General features: G+C 39.9%; 1 protein-coding gene across 5 annotated transcripts in view; it reads right to left on the reverse strand.

Annotated features, from left to right (window-relative positions):
• The window catches only part of LOC115209901, a 49872-nt gene that overhangs the window by 1894 nt on the left and 29126 nt on the right, over nt 1–18852 (reverse strand). For 4 of the 5 annotated variants that reach the window (XM_036501410.1, XM_036501408.1, XM_036501412.1 and 1 more), the window contains 2 exons: nt 1064–1158; nt 707–974 (listed from right to left, as the gene is read on the reverse strand). In XM_036501410.1, coding sequence (XP_036357303.1) covers nt 707–974; nt 1064–1158 — 363 coding nt within the window. Of the gene's footprint in view, nt 1–706; nt 975–1063; nt 1159–6535; nt 7127–18852 lie in introns of those variants that run through there. The other variant, XM_029778487.2, reaches the window with a different exon arrangement.

Raw genomic sequence — 18852 nt, forward strand, 5'->3', positions numbered from 1 at the left:
TTCTGTCACACAACAAAGAGGTAGAAGAAAGTAGTAAAATTTTGCTGGGAGATATGGAAGAAAAGAAATTAAGCATTATAAAGAGAGGTGGATGAGATAGAAAAATAGATACATGTCAGACAAATAGAGAAATAGCTACCAGTTAGTTAGCTAGTCTGACAATCAGGTGTAGCCAACAGTGAAATATAGGGAGAGATGAAAGAGTGAGAGAGGAAGAGATAGTGTGAGTAAAAGAAAAGATGTGCAATAAAGAAAGAAACAGCTCTACAATATAGGCAGGTAAAAAGCTATCATGATGAAATAAGTAGATAAAGCAGTGACTGTGCTGAGAGAAGTGGAAAAGAGAGTTTTATAAAAAGAGGTGGATTGGATATACAAATAGAAAATGAAGCAGGACTTGAGGAAAAAGATCATGAATTAGTGAAAGACCAGAAAAGAACATCAATGTTGGTATAAAATAAACTTTACTTTTACTTTGCAAAATATTAACTAATAAACAAGATGTTTGTCATTAAGAAAATCCAAACATTGCTAAAAATAAAGATCAGTAAAAATTAATAATTTTAACCATCATCTCTGGCATGAAAACAAAGCTTCTTGAAAGATGTGTATACTTGAGATATTTTGAACAGTTACATTTTGAAAATTATGATGAGTCAAATAGAAAAAGAGATAAGCATTTTAAATGTCAAGACAAAACACTTACCATTACAGTTGATGAACCATTACCAATACTAGCATCACACAATTTTTTACTTTTCCACAGTGCTGCCAGGTTGGACATGACATGGAGCTGATGATCAGCAACAGCAAGTATTCTTTTCCTCTGATGCCAAGGCTTCCTAACACCATTTGGTTTGGGTACAGGTATCTGTGCTGACTGAGCAACATCCATACACTGTTGGACTGGCATTTGGGAAGCAATTTGAAGAGAATTTGCAATTATCTGAGATACCTGAGTGTTAATCATGTGTCTGAAATAAAAGATTATAATTTACTTCAGAATAATTTTATGGGTGAAAATGCAAATTCAATCATCAGAATAATTTCAGTTGCAACATACTTATCAGCATCAAACAGTTGATCATCAGTCTGCACCTGCTCTGTATATTGTTGCTTCATTGATTCTTCCGAATAACATTGATTTGACAATTCTGCCTGAAAGTATAAAGAGATACATGAGTATCATAAAGAATAGTTTGCTTTGTAATGAATTTAAAAGTGGTGATTATTGACCTAACCAGCCTCTCCAATTCTAAATGAAGCTATGTCACATAAAAGCAGTAGATAAAAAGTGTATAATAGTAAGAAATGTCTTTCATAATTATTTCATCCACTCACTCATGAAAAATCTTTAGAAAGAAAGCATTTATAAAGGAACATAAGGTTTATTAACAGATCTAAGAAATATTGTTCCCAGAAAGAAACATTAAATGAAAATAATAACAGGACAGTTACTAAACACAGAAACATCAGATTTTATAAAATTGCTTCAACTTATGTAAAAAATTCATCATAATAATTGTTTAATGTCCATTTTCTATGCTGGCATAGACTGGACAGTTTGGCAGAGGATAGCACCAGGCTCCAATGTCTGTTTTAGCATGGTTTCTATGAGTGGATGCCTTTCCTAACACCAACAACTTGACTGAGTGTACTGAGTACTTTTTACATGCCACTGACACTAATGAGGTCACTAAATAATTCACAAAACAAGACTACCTCTAACTTGAAACTAAATTAGTAAATATAGAGTCTGAAAAGTTACCTAGGAATCTAAAAATTTAATAATATTCATTTGTTAACTGTTTATTATTATTATTATTATACTAAAAGACAATTTTAAAATGAATACAAAATTACTTTAGTTATGACAAAATGGTGCTGTTTATATCCTCCATTTTCAGCTTTTCAGAGATTACCTCTTTTAGTAGAATTTTCTATACCTCTTAATTTCTACACAGTTATTGTCCTTGAACTATTGAATAGTCTTGGGTTTATAGATGTATGAATGCACCTTTAGATAACGCACAGCAAAATGTAATTAGCGAGAAAAAACATTCCTTTTACTAATACTGATCATCCTCTCACAAAGATTTGTGGACAGGAAGATTTGGCTTATTATATATAGAGAGAGAGATTTTTAAATATTACAACTAAATTAAAACAAAAAATTATTTATTCCAAGAAACCTCATGGAAATATCCATTGAAAGGTAAAAAATATATTTATTCATTCATAAATTGTCACTAAAGTTTGATACTTTATGTATAAAAATGCTATATTTTGCAGTGGGAATATATAATAAGCCAAATCATATGGCCCTTTTGTGGAGTTCATCTCTTTCTGTCACACAGCAAAGAGGTAGAAGAAAGTAGTAAAATTTTTGCTGAGATATGGAAGAAAAGAAATTAAGCATTATAAAGAGAGGTGGATAAGATAGAAAAATAGATATATGAAAAATTATCAATGAAAAGAAGAAAACTTTCATGTTATTCAGGATGACAATCTTTCCTGAAAAAATAGTGATAAAAGTTAGATGCAAAAGTTTACTATCATAATTGATGAAAATACAGACTTTTCAGATGTCCAAATTTTGACTATAGGTGTGAAATTTTTGATTTGGATAAACATAATGTCACAAATACATTGTTAGATACTGTAGTTATTGGAAATGGAATGGCTCCATGTCTTTACAATGCAACCTTGCATGAAAGACAGATGCCTTAAGAAAATATTATAGGATTCACAAGTAATAATTGTTCTTCCATGATAGGCACTAAAAATAGATTTCACAAATTTTCAAAAGATAATGTCTTCTATTTTCGTAATAGGATACACCACTCACCCTGGATACTAACCATGTTGTCATGTTCTCCTAGAGACAAGAGTTACTTCAGTGGAGGCACAATGGCCCAGCAGTTAGGGCAGTGGACTTGCGGTCGTAAGAACGCAGTTTTGATACTGGGCATTGTGAATTTCTATTGAGCAAAAGCACCTAAGCTCCATGAGACTCTAGCGGGGGGAGGGGGGAATGAACCCTGCTGTACTCTTTCACCACAACTTTCTCTCTTTCTTCCTACTTCTGCCACAAAGCAGAGGAACCATGGTGTAACCCACTATGGTGTGGAAAACTTTCAGACCCTAGTCTAGATTGCAAATCCTCTGTACCCCAGGATGGTTCAGCCCTCCACCCGTTAAAAGCCACCGTTTACGGAATGAGGATAACAACGTAGCTTTCGCGTCCGTGCAACTGCCAGTCTATCACATGTGGTGGGTGGATCTTCAAGTTGCCACACGCATTCTTAGTAGCTTAGAGTAGGCTCGAATTAGAGATTATTCTTTGTGGCTAATGGCGTGAATCTTGATTGGAAGAAGACGAAGAAGAAGAAGAGTTACTTCATTCACAGCAGCAGTACACTATAGGAGACTTATTCAAGGAATTGTTGCATCAAGTCAACACAAAATGCCTAAACAAAGTGGTTTTCTTGAGAAACAGTTATTACAATGATAGCAGAATAATTGAATACTTTATTTTCAAAGTGAATGAAAAGTTGATAAAGTTGATGTTGCCAGAATAGAACCAAGCACATATGACTTTATCATCAGTAGGTGCTACAAAAGAAGCACATACTAAAGATAAAGATGTGTGTATAGAAGGTGAATTTGCTGAATGTTGTATTTCAATCTGAGCATTTCAATTTACATTCTCCTTGTCTAATATCATTAGAATACAAAAATCACAATTAAAAATAAAAAATTTATTGAAGATGAATTACTGAAGAACATTACGTAATTACTGAAGAACATAAAGTAATTACAAAAACATTAACGGTGTTTACTTTGGGAGAAAGACAACAGCATATTTACAAAATTTAATTTTTGATGATGAAAGCCATGTTAGAAGATTTTAAACTTTTTGAAATTCCTAGTGGAATTCAAGTAAGTAAAAGGTTTTTCTATTTAGTGAAGATGAAATTATTGCTAAGTTAAAGATATTAGATCCCAGTATATAGCTTACATCTACCATTTCAGTAGCTGTTCGTTTTCCATACATCTACTGTGTCAGCAAGTAGTCTAATGCTTTAGCATTTAAACCAGCCATATCTATCTCAAATATTTTACCTTTTTTATGTTAACACTGGTCACATCCAGCCTCTCATACCGGGGTTCAGACAAAAGCCCCACGATTATATTTTTCGTTTTTAGAATTTTCTGTTGAATGTATTGACCCCAGAATTTTTTAAAACTTTTTCTACTTAACAATGCTGGGACGCCACCCTGAAGAATATTTAGATGGCTGTATGGATCCCAGAATTTCTTTTTAAGCTTGATCAATACCACTTCTGTGATATAATTCATTTTTGTTTTTCTTTTTACTTGTTGCAGTTAATAAACTGCGGCTATGCTGGGACACCACCTTGAGGAATTTTCAGTTAACTGTATCGACCCCCAAATTTTTTTTTAGATGATTTTAAACCAGCGCATTAAGTTAAACCTGAAAAGTCTCTCAACATGCTAGAAATAACACCCAAATCGCTTGAAAACTTTATACCCCCCCCCCACCGTTATATATTTTGGTTATTCCTCCTTTTTTTTTATTTTCTAAAAATCTTTTTACTTGCTTCAGTCACTGAACTGCAGCCATGCTGGGTCACTGCCTTAAAGAATTTTTAGGCGGGTGTATCGACCCCAGAATCATTTTTAAATGATTTTCAACCAGCACGCAGTTGAACCTAGGTCTCTAGATATGTTAGCAATAACAGCCAAATGTTACAAATTTTTGGCGATGCTTCGGTATAGGTACACACGTGACTTTGTTTACATTTCTGAAGATAACAGAAACCCTTTTCTCACACCCCTAACCCTAACCCCCCACCCCATATATAAAAAAACACTTTTTTGAGATGTATCCGGTACTTCCGGAAGTACACCGGTACTTATACCGTAACATCGCCAAAGTTATTTTCCAAAATTCCAATTTTTAAGTAAACAAACTATATTCAATCGAAAAACGGTGTCAAAACATCTATGCCTCTCACAATGGTATGCTCCGTGTGTGTCAATTATGTCCCTCGTTTTTAGAATAATTTCAAAGTTCGAAACTGAAAATAAATCAACCATAGCATCAATAATAGAATAACAGAACACAAGACTCATTACTAATCAGCGTACATATTGTCTGAATTCCAACAGAAGGGAAAGTATTTACTTCAAGAAATGTGTAGAAACATAAAAACAATAAGTACGTTTGAATGACTATATAGACACATACATAAAATGCAAGTAAATATTACACATGTCACTGACTTTTTTTTTTCCTAACAAAAACCAGAATTTGTCATTTTTATAGAGAAACACCCATCTCCCTATTTGGGCTAACGATAAAAGTACATGAGTGACTAGCCTTCTGTGAGACTTTCAACAGCCGCAGAAAGTTCAAAAGGCCAACTTATTCTCATTAATCTGTAAGTGCTGAGAGAAGAAAAAAGACTTTAAATACATATTTTAAAATGCTGATTTTTCTGCGACCAAAAATTCTTGAAGCTGGTGCCTCAGCTTGGCTGCAGTCCAATGACTGAAACAAGTAAGGGGTCATAAAAAATTTCAAGAGATTTGGCTGTTATTTCTAGCATGTGAAGATACCTTCTAGTCTTAACTTCATGCGCTGGTTGAAAATCATTTAAAAATTTCTGGGGTTGTTTCATCCGACTAAAAATTCTTCAAGTTGGTGCCACAACATAGCCGCAGTAAAAGGTGAAAGGAAAAAAAAAACGAATAATCGAAAAATGTAACCGTGGGGCTTTTGTCCACTTTCACTATGGGGCTTTTGTCCTACACGCCTCATACCTACCATTCAATGTCATTCTAAAATTAATCACATCATCAAAATCTCAAAGCTATGAGATAATGCATGATTATTTCAAAACAATGTGAATAAAGAAGCATTATATTTGACAGAGATATCTGAATGCTAAAGAGTTGGATGATCAATGAACTTCTCATATTGCAGCACACAATTTTCCTAACTCTACAGAAAATATTCCTGAATACTGGTTGGTACAAGTTAAAAGACGTAAAAGATAGACTTCATAACGAAAAATACGATTTGCTTTCATATTTCATAACAAATTTACCTACAGTACCACGTTTGCCAGCATTCGTTCTACGTATAAAGCTAAGTAAAATACAGCTATTTCTATTTCAAACGATATCTTTACTATCTAGGTTTTTTCCCCCCAAACCTTAACTGGAGTTATGTTAAAGGTTTCAATTGCAGCCCTGCTTAAAGTTACAAGTATATCTGGAAAACTCAGCCACTTACACCAAAAATGAGAAGTTAATTCGGTTATATAACTTGTAAACTCGTCAATCTCGACACACACACACATTTTTATTCTGCCTCTGTACATCTGAAGATATAGGCATGTATCTGCATCTATGAAACTGTAAGTAATGTGGAGCTGAGTCAATAAGTTATTAAATATTTACAACACCTCAACGGATGAGAGCTGATTCACCTGTATATACTTACAAACATTCTTTGCTGATTTCTAGCGTTCTCATTCCTGGTCATCTGTTTCCTTCTCATCTTCCTCTTTTGGTCTTTAGCCAGCAAACCCTGCCCTTCGTCAGTAAGTCGTGCCAGCTTTTTTCTGGCGAATCTTAGCCTATTCTTGACCAGTAGTTCCTTTCTCTCTTCATCAGTCATCGCCTTCCTCCTTTTCGCCATTCTTAGCCTTTCCTTGTCTCGTACCTCCTGTCTTTTTTCAACAGACATCGCCTGTCTTATTCTGGCAATTCTTTGCCTTTCCTTGGCTAATCGCTCTGTCCTTTCTTCAGGAGACATCGCTTGCTTTTTCTTGGCCCTTCGTTGTCTATCTTTCGTTCTCTCCTGCTCTCTCTCCTCGGCAGACATCTCATGTCTTTTTCTGCTCATCTTGTCCAAATATTTAGCGTGTACCTCCACTTTGAATGTGGGTGATAAATTTTTATATACTTCTTTTTTTATTTTATTTTACTAGTGTCTGCCTTTACCGATGTCAAATCTTTTACAACAAATGTAATTTATACTCTCAAGGACTTGACTTGTTATTGTAACAATCTAACGGTGCAGAGCTATTCGCTTGATCCACTAAAAAACTTTTCCGCATTTTTCACTGTTAAAAGTCTACAGTAGATTATTACAGAAAACAGTTTTGTTCTCTTATTACATCAGCCGGTAATACCAATCTCTTTTAAATTTCCTTCAAATCACATCCTACCTTCTTAAATAAGGAAAGGATGCTTTATATTAAGTAAACCTATTATAAGCCTATACTTCTTAAAAGATGGAACGATCCTTACCCTGAATGTTTCAGATCATAGACCTCCTGGTCATAGTTGACTTGGGACTGAACGACAATCATTAAAAAAAAAAGAAAAAAGAATTTGTAGGGTTACATTTCGAGATATTATCCTATTGCTGACCAACTGTTAACCTTTCTTTTTACGATCTATTTCAGGTCAATTTCGTTGCTTACTATCAACACTTTGCTGAGTTGGTGAGATGCGTGAAAAAAACAAACTCACCTTTCCACACTTTCAGAATAAAACAATCTTGGTAAATTCATATTTTAATTAGTAGTACCGTAGTACTTAGTTATATAATAAATATTTTAACAGTTGCCACTTTGGCGATCCTTCAGTATAAGTACACACGTGACTTTGTTTACATTTCTGAAGATAACAGAACCCCCCCCCCCATATATAAAAAAAAACACTACTTACACCGGTACTTATACCGAAGTTACGCCCTTTTATTTATTATTTACTTTTTAGCCTGGAAAATATTCTAAATCGGAACTTTAAATTCCTGCGGCCGCCCACGATGATTTCACGACTTCAAATGACATTCAGATTATTTACACTTTAGCTCTTACTTCAAATATGTGAATTATCTACCTCTCTCCGTAGAATGGCCATATTCGAAACTTTAGAATTCGTGTTTTCTTTATGAAAAACAAACTTACTTCGCACATCATGAACGAAAGGCTAAGAATGGCGAAAAGGAGGAAGGCGATGACTGATGAAGAGAGAAAGGAACTACTGGTCAAGAATAGGCTAAGATTCGCCAGAAAAAAGCTGGCACGACTTACTGACGAAAGGCAGGGTTTGCTGGCTAAAGACCAAATCATGAACTGATTTTTGCTGAAGCAGATCGTCACTAGTTCCCGAGATTATTAGTCTGTTTAAATCAGTGATTCTCAACAATTTTTTTTCTTCTGTATTCTTTTGATATGACTCGACAGAATCAAAACACTTCAATTCGGCTGTTTCCGTGAAAGCACGTGTCTGTGTCTTGTCAAATGAAGTAGAAGAAAGCTAATGGGTTGTACGTACGTGCGTACCTATTCTTGTCTATGCCTGTTCTATTTTTATGTATTTATGTATTTATCTATCTATCTATCTCTGGACAGACAGACGCAAGCCAAATGGGCTCCAAGTAAGTTGGTCATTTTGTACGTTCAAAAGTGTTTATTGTCAAATATTTTGTGTTTAAAAGTTGTGTAACAACATCCACTGCAAACCTTGATTAATATCTACACAAAATTTCGTCCCTTGTGGGCAAAATTTTTAAAATTCTCATAGGCCTCGTGTTGTATTTTAGCCATTTTTATTTTCAAAAATGGCTACTGGTCACTACGAGGCTAAGGCGCAAGTCAAGCGTGACGCCAAAACAAAAAAGCAGGATTCCCTGTCACCATGCGCTGAACTTGACAGTTTGAACGCTACTAACACCACCATCAGCATCGACAACAGCAACAACTACATAACAAAGGTCGCAAGGCCAAGCACCGTCACCGCCACCAATGATTCCACCATCAACACCGACACCACCACCATGGCAGCTTCTGCTACCTCTGCTAACGATACCACTAACAACAACAACAAAACCAAGGTCGCAAGGCCAATCCCTGTCACCGCAACCAATGATTCTACCAACACCGACACCCTCCTTGACAACGCTTACGACGTTGAGTTCCCCATACTGCTTTCACCACAATTTCATAAAGCAGGGGAAATGGGGAAAAACAACACGAACACAGATGTGAGCATGAACGCTAACATCGCGACCTCCACTCAAAAACTGGTAAACAACCCTACTTCACAGTTATCTACTACTACGAACGACTCTGCCACAAACATCACCACCACCACCACCTCCACAAAAAACAATTTCGTGGAAGCCATACGACCGAAAAGAAGAATCCTAAAATTTACTCACCAACAAATACAAGACACAAAGTCCTTGCTCACCAAAGAAGGTGACACAATGCATTTAAATATTCCATAGAAGAAACACAAAAGAAGACCATCATTTACAGAATACTCAACACCAAAACAAAAAGACCAGAAAGCCTACTTAAAGGAAAAATTGAAAAGTGCCTCTCTTCCGTGTGGAAATTCCGAAATTATGTGAATTGGGGAAGTAAATTTGCTACCGTGCAAGTTCGCTTTCATACGGAAGAACTAGCAAAAAAGTTTTCAACCCTTACTCTGCGCACAGGCCAGGTAACAATGGTTACGAAAGTTACGCAGAGTTACGAAAGTTACAATATACAATGTGCCGCCAGTAGTGAATACCTAGTGGCTGGTATCGGCCATCTGCTTCGATATAGAAGAAGCAGATATTTTAGAAATAGCTGATATTCCATAGGAAAGCTGGACTGGTAAAAAAACTCGAAATATTGCTTCAAATCTCCCAAGAAGCAATAAACAATTTACCAACCAGTGTTCAACTGGCAAAAGGTCAAAAATTGTATGTAGTGGTGGAGGACAGGAGGCCAAGATGCTATTTATGCAACAGTGAGGCACACCTTAGATATGAGTGCCCAACTGCTGTCAGAAATAGGCAACAGCAACCACTCCCCAAACCTGGAAGGAGACCCGTGCTACCCACACCACCTTCAACCCAAAAGACAGGAAAAACAGCGGACGATACAAAAACTGTTTCCCCCTCACCAACCACATCACCAAGAAGAGAATTACCTCCGACATCACAACCAACAAAAGAAACAACATCACCACCAACATCAGAAGACAGACCAACACCAGCACCAAGAACAACAACCAAAAAAACAAATAACAATGACGAAAAGACAAATTCTGCCCCTAATACCCCAACAACACAAACAGCACACAAAACAACAACACCTTCTACAAACACACATATAGATCCAAACGCTTTGCCTTTACCCCCTTCTGATTCGTCGTCCAACGACGAAAGTTCGACGGAATGGCAAATAGCCACAGGGGGTAAAAGGAAAAGACCAAAAAAGCCCACCAAACAAGTAAGTAAAGCAGGGAGATATTTAACTTCGGACAGCATCCCCTTAGACAATGAAAAAAAATCAATCACCCCGCAAAACCACACACACAACTAACAGCAATAGACACGGACAATAAAAAACTAATGGATTACATTGCATCCAACACGAACATCTGCGAAGATGACTTTAAGACAATCATCCACGCACCACTCCACCGAAACACATAAGAATTGTACACATAACACAAACACAACACCATACACTGAAAACCATATTTCAAAATGCGGTTGGGGGGTTTCAAAAATACCTCTCAAAAAAACTATTCAAACACCTCCGCAAAGACACTACAAAAGATGAAGAAAAAACTGAAACTTTCGAAATGAGTAAGTCACCTTCCCTCTTGCCTCTTGTCTCTTCCAGTGTAGTGTGTGAAACACAAATTTCTTAAACGTCAATTATGCTTAAATTAGGTTGTGTGAATGCGCGTGGCTTGGCATCGGCTTGGAAACAAGGTTACCTTCTAAACAACATCAAGTCACTGAACGTGGATATGGTAGCTATCAGTGAAACCAGACTCAGCAAGCCGCGGGTCCTCGCGTGCATGTTTGGCGACCAATTTGACATTTATTTTTCTCCCTGTCTGCCGAACATGGGTGGTGGAGGTACCGTGGTGCTTTTTCGAAAGAATCTAAATGTAAAAGTAAGAACAATATTCCTAGGTTGGTTGTCTTGGACGTGGATGGCAGAAATGTGTGTGCATTCTGTCTGATGGCAGTTTATGCACCGTCCTTAACGGGTCGGGCGGATTTCTTCAGACGTCTAGAGGTTTTCCTGGGTACGTCTAGACCTTTACTGTTAGTGGGGGATTGGAACGCTACCTTGGACACGCATATAGATTATGTGGGAATGGATAGGAATAGAAGGGGGTGTAAGTGCCTCAAAGACCTACTCAGACGTTTCCATTTGTCTGACAGGTTCCGACTCCACCATCCGAACGTGGACTTGGACAAACCGTGTCGGATCGTCGAGATCTTATCTAGATAGAATTCTATGCAGGACAGCGGATAGGGATAGTGTAGGATGTCCACAATTTAAAATAGTCAGCTACACAGATCACAAATTTGTGACGTGTACGCTCGACTTAGATAAGACACATAGACAGGGTCCCGGTTACTGGAAATTGAACACGTCGCTCTTAGCGCGACAGGTTTACAAGAACCGGATTAGCGAGCTAATTAAGAGGGCGCTGGCGGGAGCCGTCGTTAACAACCGCTGGTGGTTCGCCCTGAAAATGGCAATAAAATCGGAATCAATTAGGTTTAGCAAGGAATTAGCGATAGATCGAAATAGAGTAGAGGGAGACCTGGTTAAGAAACTAGAAGAGGCACTTACCACTGGCAGCACAACCAACGTGCTGGCTGCGAGGATGGCCCTCGACCAATACCTCAACGCCAAGCACGAAGGTTGTGTCGTCAGAGCTAAAATGCGTGCCTTAAGGAACGAAGCTGTGCGAGAGGCCCGGGTAGCGGAGGCGCAGCGTGGCAACAGAGCCACCATTCGGTCTCTAATAGATCAACAGGGATGCAGTTTACTCGAACCCGAAAGGATGTGTGAGGCCTTTCAACAGCACTTTGCTCGACTGTTTTGTGCGAGTGGTGGGTCGGAACGCGGGATGGATTTCAGTGCCTACCTGACCGACCTGCCGCGGCTCTCGGCAAAAGAAGCGGAGTGTTGTGAAAGTCCCATCACAGCCGCTGACGTGCGGGCTGCGCGAGTGATAAGTCGCCTGGATTGGATGGTTTACCCTACGAGCTGTATTGTCAAATGCCAGACTTGTTTGGCGACCTCTTGGCATCAGTCTACTGCAACTGGCAACAAAACGAGAGAATCCCTGGTTTCGTGAGCCGAGGTGCAGTGACGTTGCTGAAGAAAGACCCAAACAAGGGGAATTTTATAGATAATTTCAGGCCCATCACTCTGCTCAACGCAGATTTGAAAAAGTAATAGCCGAGAGGTTGGCGCTTGTCATTGGTAAACTGGTCGACAGGGCGCAAACATGCACCGTGCCGGGCAGAACCATACATGACAATCTCCATCTGATGCGCTACATTGTGGACAGGGTAGTTAAGGATTCTGACATGGGTGGGGCGCTGATCAATTTGGATCAGTCTAAAGCCTTCGATAGGGTCGACCATCGGTACTTGGCGGCTGGCTTCGGTCCCGTCTTCCGCGGTTGGATCGCTGCCTTGTATAGCGGCATCCGATCGGTGATTCGGGCGAACGGCCACCTGTCGAAACCGTTTGACATCACGCGTTCGGTCCGTCAGGGGTGTCCCCTGTCGGCGCTTCTGTATGTATTGACTCTCGAGCCGCTACTGCGGAAGCTGGCGACACTGAGGGGCATCCCATGGGAACTGGGTTGCGGGACGAGCGTGTCGGCATATGCGGACGATGTCACCGTCATACTGTCGAGCGAAAAACACATCCAGATGATAGGCGAGACACTAAGAAAATACGAAACGGTGACGGGAGCGAGGATTAACCCGGAAAAGTCAGTGGGTTTGCTACTCGGCACCTAGAGAAGCAAGCCCATGCCGTCCGACTGCGGCTCAGTAGTGGGACGCTGGACGGACGGACCGGTTAAATTGCTCGGGGTCTGGTTCAGTCCGAACCTCCAAATGGATAAGAACTGGAACGAGATCACGAGTAGAGTGGTCGCTCTCAGCCAAACATGGGCCGAGAGAAAGCTGTCTCTAAAAGGTCAGGCGGAGGTGGCGAACGCGTACATCGCATCCGTCATCGATTACCGCCTGACCGTCGTGCCTTGTCCCGGCGCCACCATCACCAAACTGGAACGCATACTCTTCCGCTTCCTGTGGAAGGGTGGGGTTCCAATGGTGAGGAGGTCCATTTGCTGTCAATATCCGTTGAATGGAGGACTGGGCATGCCGTGGTTGATGATGCGCTGAGACTGCGACATCTCTGGAACTTCATCGATGACGGTGAACAGGTGTGGGCGCCGTTTGTGAGGCGCGCCTTCCCGTAGCACGTCTCACTGACCGAAGTGCAAACGTGGATCAAGAAGAGACCGAAACTGGGCGATTGGCACCAAGAGTGTCGCCAAGCTCTACAGCAGCTCTGCCGACCGGGGTCAAACTTGTGCAACTTACAAACGACTAAAGCGTTCTATAGAGGACTAGTGGAGGGGAGGTCCGACGACACACTCGGGGCAAATCTGGTCGTCGACGAGAAATTCCTAACCCGCCTGTTCAGGACGACGTTCGGGCCGGGGCTTATGGATAACTTCCAGAAATCCCTGGCTTGGCAATGCTATCGAGACGCACTACCTGTTCGAGAGAAGAGCTACAGGCACGGTTCGAAAACCATCACCGGACCATCCTGCCCGAGATGCAGTCAGAGCGATGAAACCGTTCTGCACGCACTCGTGCAGTGTCCAGATATTTCAGAGCTGTGGACCTTTGTCGAACAGCTGTTGTCGCGTGTAGGACGGGCCCGCTTATCGGCCGAGTCTATCGTGAATATTGTTCCACCACCTTCCTTTAAACGGGAAGGGAAAACGGTTTTCGTTACCCTGATGGCTATGGCGAAAGAATGTGTGTGGTGGACGCGTTTGAAAGGACTGCAAACAAACACCTTCCTCTGGTTAGTCTCTCGTCAACTTTTTCAAGTACCACTTGAAAAGGAGGATGAGAATAGAGAGGAAGGCTTTGTCGAACGAATGTTTTAATAAAAAGTGGGTAAAAGTGGCAAAAATGGTCAGTATGAAAGACGACACTATTTTAAGCGTAAATCTGTAACCAAAACAGACAACGAGAGGTAAGGTGACTTACTCGTGTTCATTTTCGAACTGTCTGAGGTGACCTTGGTCTTTTTTGTAGGTTTTTCTTTCCAGGGCTACACCTAACTGTGAACTTTATATATATATATATATACATACATATATATATATATATATATATATATATATATAATATATATATATATATATATATATATATATATATATATAATATTTTTATACACCACACAACCCACAGATCCCTATTAATCGAACGTTTTTTTTTTCTTTGTGTCCCACCCATCCCACTTCGAAAAGAAAAAACTCTACATTGTATTTCGTCCATTTTTATTCTGTGTTTAGCCCTGTGTGGCCACAATAAAAAGTCATGTATTTATGTGTTGTGGAATATAACGAAATTATGCCAGCAATGTCTCATTTTAAACTGCTTTCGGTTGCTTTATTCTCAATGCTCGTATATTTCAATTGATGCCTATTTGTTATTGTAAGTTCGTTTCTGTGTGTGTTTTTTTATTATTATTTGAACTGTTATCTTGCGACAAACAGTAATTTTCGCCCTACGGGGCAGAAAATTTCTGCATTTGTAAAATTTATTTCTTGTCATTTGTGACAAGTTCCCTTTTTGTACTACCATGGAGTGCGACCTCGCATCGAGAAAAGATTTTCCGGCAATAACAAAGGAAATGAAAAGGACAAAAAAAGTTTTTCGGCAGCCGTAGGAGGCAATGTCATTGAACTGGAAGTAGCAATGGACAAGCTCTTTCAGTTCAGAAAATTAATTGTAAAAAATGGTGATGAAACCAAGTTGGAACCGCCCCCGGAAACTGTACAGGCAATACGGGAAAAGACAGTGGTGTAAAAAGTTTTTAACGTCAAGGAAAAAAGAATCTCCGAGGTGAAAAATCAAATGGTGGAGCAATGTATGACTCCAATATGGAACAAAGTGCGCTACGTTAACCGAGGTGTACGAAGTGCTACAGTAGAAGCACATTTCGAGTCTGCTAACATAGCAAAAGAGATTTCAACGCAGAGGAAATCATGTTGCTGCTGACATACTTAGGCCGGCGAACAGCGAAAATATTTGTGGAAGACATACCAGCAGGGTATGATGTAATGTGGGCAGCAACGGCAGTGATATACGACGTGGAGTGCAAGATTACAATCCTGAACATGAGGATGAAGGAAGCCACAAACTGGAGGGGACAGAGTTTAGAGATGGTTGTCCAAGGGGACAACCAGACACTCGAAAGTTTGCCCGATAGGGTCTCCGTAGGCGAAGGAATACATTCGTGTATCGGTGGAGGGATGTAGGCCCAGATGCTTTAAGTGCGGGGAGAAGGGTCATGTACGCTCTACCTTCACGAAAAAAAAATAGTCGAGGTCCCTCCCCAAAACGAAGTGAGACAGGAGAGCGTTGCTCAAAAAAAAAAAGCAAAAAGAACAAAGTGAAAAACAAAATGAAGAACAGTAGAAAGAAGGAAAACGACCAAACGGTGATGAAATTTACAACTGTGACATATAAACGCAAAAAAGAAAGCACCCCGGACTCCCCTCCCCAAATAAAAAAAAAACAGCAAACACGCAAGAACAACACCAAAAAATTCCCCAATCCCTCCCAGCTAACACTACATTTGGAGGTCAGCTTTTTAATAAACCCACCCCACTGTGCTAAAAAGTTTTAAAAAGACTAACAAAATAATTTCGTTCAATGATAAGAACGAAAAAGTACTTCGTTTAATCAGGGCTAATCGCCGCATAAAATTTTTTTAATGACTGGCGGGGAGCCCGACACACGTTACGCAAAAGTCGGAGAGGAGGAGTGGAAGGGAAAGCTCCTCCAGGAACACGTAAACAACAAAACTATAAAAGATGTTACTCAGGAAGTAATAGCTGGGAAGCTAATTATCAGCCCGGCAGCCACTCCAAACCAGAGCCCGGTGAAAAGCCCAGCAGCTACGGGGAGTGCTGGGGAAGCTGGTAGACAAAAACTGCCATACTCCTTCTCACAACAGTGAGTAAATTATTTTCTTTTCTTCAATGATTAAGTTAAGTTGTTTAAATGTGCGTGGAATTGGGTCGAGATGGAAACAAGCTTGTTTTCTGAACGACCTCATGACATAGAATAGATGTTGTTATTGTAACCGAGTCCAAGATGAGTGGACCTCAAGCGTTCTCGCTTCTTCTGAGTAGTTACGAGAAATTTATTTCTCCGAGCCGAGGAGGGGGTGCAGGCGTAGTGGTTCTTGTCAGGAAGAACTTGGACTTACAGATAAGTACTGTCTTTCTGGACCCAGAAAGCAGGCTGGTTGTACTAGATGTGACTCATGTGAGTAAACAGTCCTTCAGGTTGGTAGCTGTCTACACTCCTGAGAAGTGTAGGCAGTCTGGTTTTTACGAGAACCTGGAGCACTTTCTAGTGACGTCTAAAACGTTAGTTTTGGTAGGGGACGTCAACACTATCCTCGATGCACGGGTCGATAGTGTGGGCTCAACTGATAGGAAAGGGAATCCTTGCCTCAAGGGTCTACTAGAGAGCTATAATCTAGTAGACCGTTACCGACTGGATGAGCTGAACGTTCCACAGTGGACGTGGAGTAACAACGACGGCTCACACAGATCGTACCTAGATAGGGTATTTATTAAGGAAAGAGATAAGAATAGTGTTAGTTGTCCACAATTCTGTATTGTGCCTTACACGGATCACAAACTTGTGAAGGTGGAGGCCATAGTACAGAAGTTGTCTGGAAGGCCTCTGTCCTTGAAGGGCAGGACGGAGGTGGTGCAGGTGTTTATAGCATCTGTAATCACCTACCGCCTGTCCGTGGTACCTTGCCCCGATTTGTGGCTAAACAAGTTGGAACGACTCCTCTTCCGCTTTTTGTGGAAGGGAGGACATCCACTTGTGAAGCGCTCCATTTGCTGCCAGGAACCATTAAAGGGTGGACTGGGGATACCCTGGCTGAAGATGCGCATATATGCATTGAGGCTGAGACATCTCTAGTGCCACCTGGAGGGTGATAGGGTGTGGAGTCCGCTGGCGGAGGAGTTCTTGCCGCAACCGGCCTCTTTGGAGAGATTTAAACCCAGTCTCATTAAAAGATATAACCTGACTTCATGGCAGAAGGAGTACCGTCAGGCACTCTGGCTGATCCACAAAACGAGCAAGGCTGGCAGCAGGAATACCACCTCAGTGTTCTATAGAGGGCTGGTAGAGGCAAAAAACAATGACGTCCTAGGAGGGGCTCTGGGGTTTAATGAGAACCAACTTGCCAACCTGTTCAAAAAAACTTTCAGGCCGAGGTACTTGGATAACTTCCCAAAATCCCTGACCTGGCAGTGCTATAGGAACGCTTTACCTGTTCAAGATAAGTTAGCCAGGCACGGAGTACCAGTGTCACCAACGTGTCCAAGATGTGGGTTGGACAATGAAACTGTCCAGCACGTTTTTGTACAATGTCGGGAGCTATCCAGCTTGATAAGTTACGTCGAACACGTGCTGTTGCATCTAGGACGAGTACAGCTGTCAGCTGAATCTATAATAAAGATGATACCGCCAACTGGACTCACAAAGAAAGGTAAGGCATGTTTTTACTGTACGGTTGCAGTACTGAAAGAGTGTGTTTGGAGGACGAGAATGGAAGGTTCTGTGAAAGGGTCCTTCATCTCTGCTGTCTTACTTCAGATACCATCTGAAGAGCAAGATGGGGTTGGAGAGGAAATCCCTGCCACCGAGAGAATATGAGAAACGATGGAAGGATGTGATGAGAAAGTTGGGTGTTAGTAACCCAGCTTAATCATTGCTGAAAGGAAAAGATAGTTGCTGGGCCTTATAGGCTGCCGGGTTTCGATCTTTTAAACTTTTATTCGTTTTCTTTCTTTGTTTTATTTTATTTTTAAAAAGTTCTAGTTTAAAGGGAATTAATCATTGTATAAAATATTTTTAAGTAAATTTTTAAAACGATATTCATACGAACTCATATAACATTTTTTGTTTTTGTTTGTCTTGTAATGTCCCTTTCTATGTAAGATCATTTTTTATCATAACAGTTTCGTTTTAAACTTCAAGAAAGAAAGCCTTCAAGTTTATAATGAGACATTGCTGGCATAATTTCGTTATATCTATATACCACAACATAAATACATTCGGTACTATTTAAGAAGAGCAGTCCCGGTGAGCGCACTTGCGCTAGTTAGTCGTGACCAGTTGACCCTACAACGACTACCTATCCTATAACAAATGTTCGTACAAATTCGGTTGAAAGTTATTAGAAGAACGTAAAATAACGTTTTAAGGGTATGATGGGATCTTTTTCTTTTGAACGGCAGTTTTCAACACAATTTCTAGTCAACTAAACACTTTTAAACTTCGTATACTGGTAGAATGTGTCAAAATAAAACATTTTTTTCTCTTGGCTTTCTTGAGAAAATTGTAATTTGTAAGTTTAACGTAGTTTAATTTTTCGAATTTTAACCAATCCTATGCCCTGTATTGAGCTAAAATCATTTGCTGCATCTAAAACTGAGAAAACATCCTGTCACTAACCCTAACCCTAAATTTTAGCCTTTCGTTTTTTTTTTCTTAATTGTTAAATTAATTTAAGGATAACAATTAAGGAAAAAAAAAAGAAAGCAAAAGCTCAAAACAAAAACAAAACGAATAATTTTAGACACACACGTAACAATTAAATTAATTTAACAATTAAGAAAAAAAAACCCAAA

This window comes from Octopus sinensis, linkage group LG3 (assembly GCF_006345805.1).
Source record: "Octopus sinensis linkage group LG3, ASM634580v1, whole genome shotgun sequence".
NCBI classification, from domain to species: domain Eukaryota; kingdom Metazoa; phylum Mollusca; class Cephalopoda; order Octopoda; family Octopodidae; genus Octopus; species Octopus sinensis.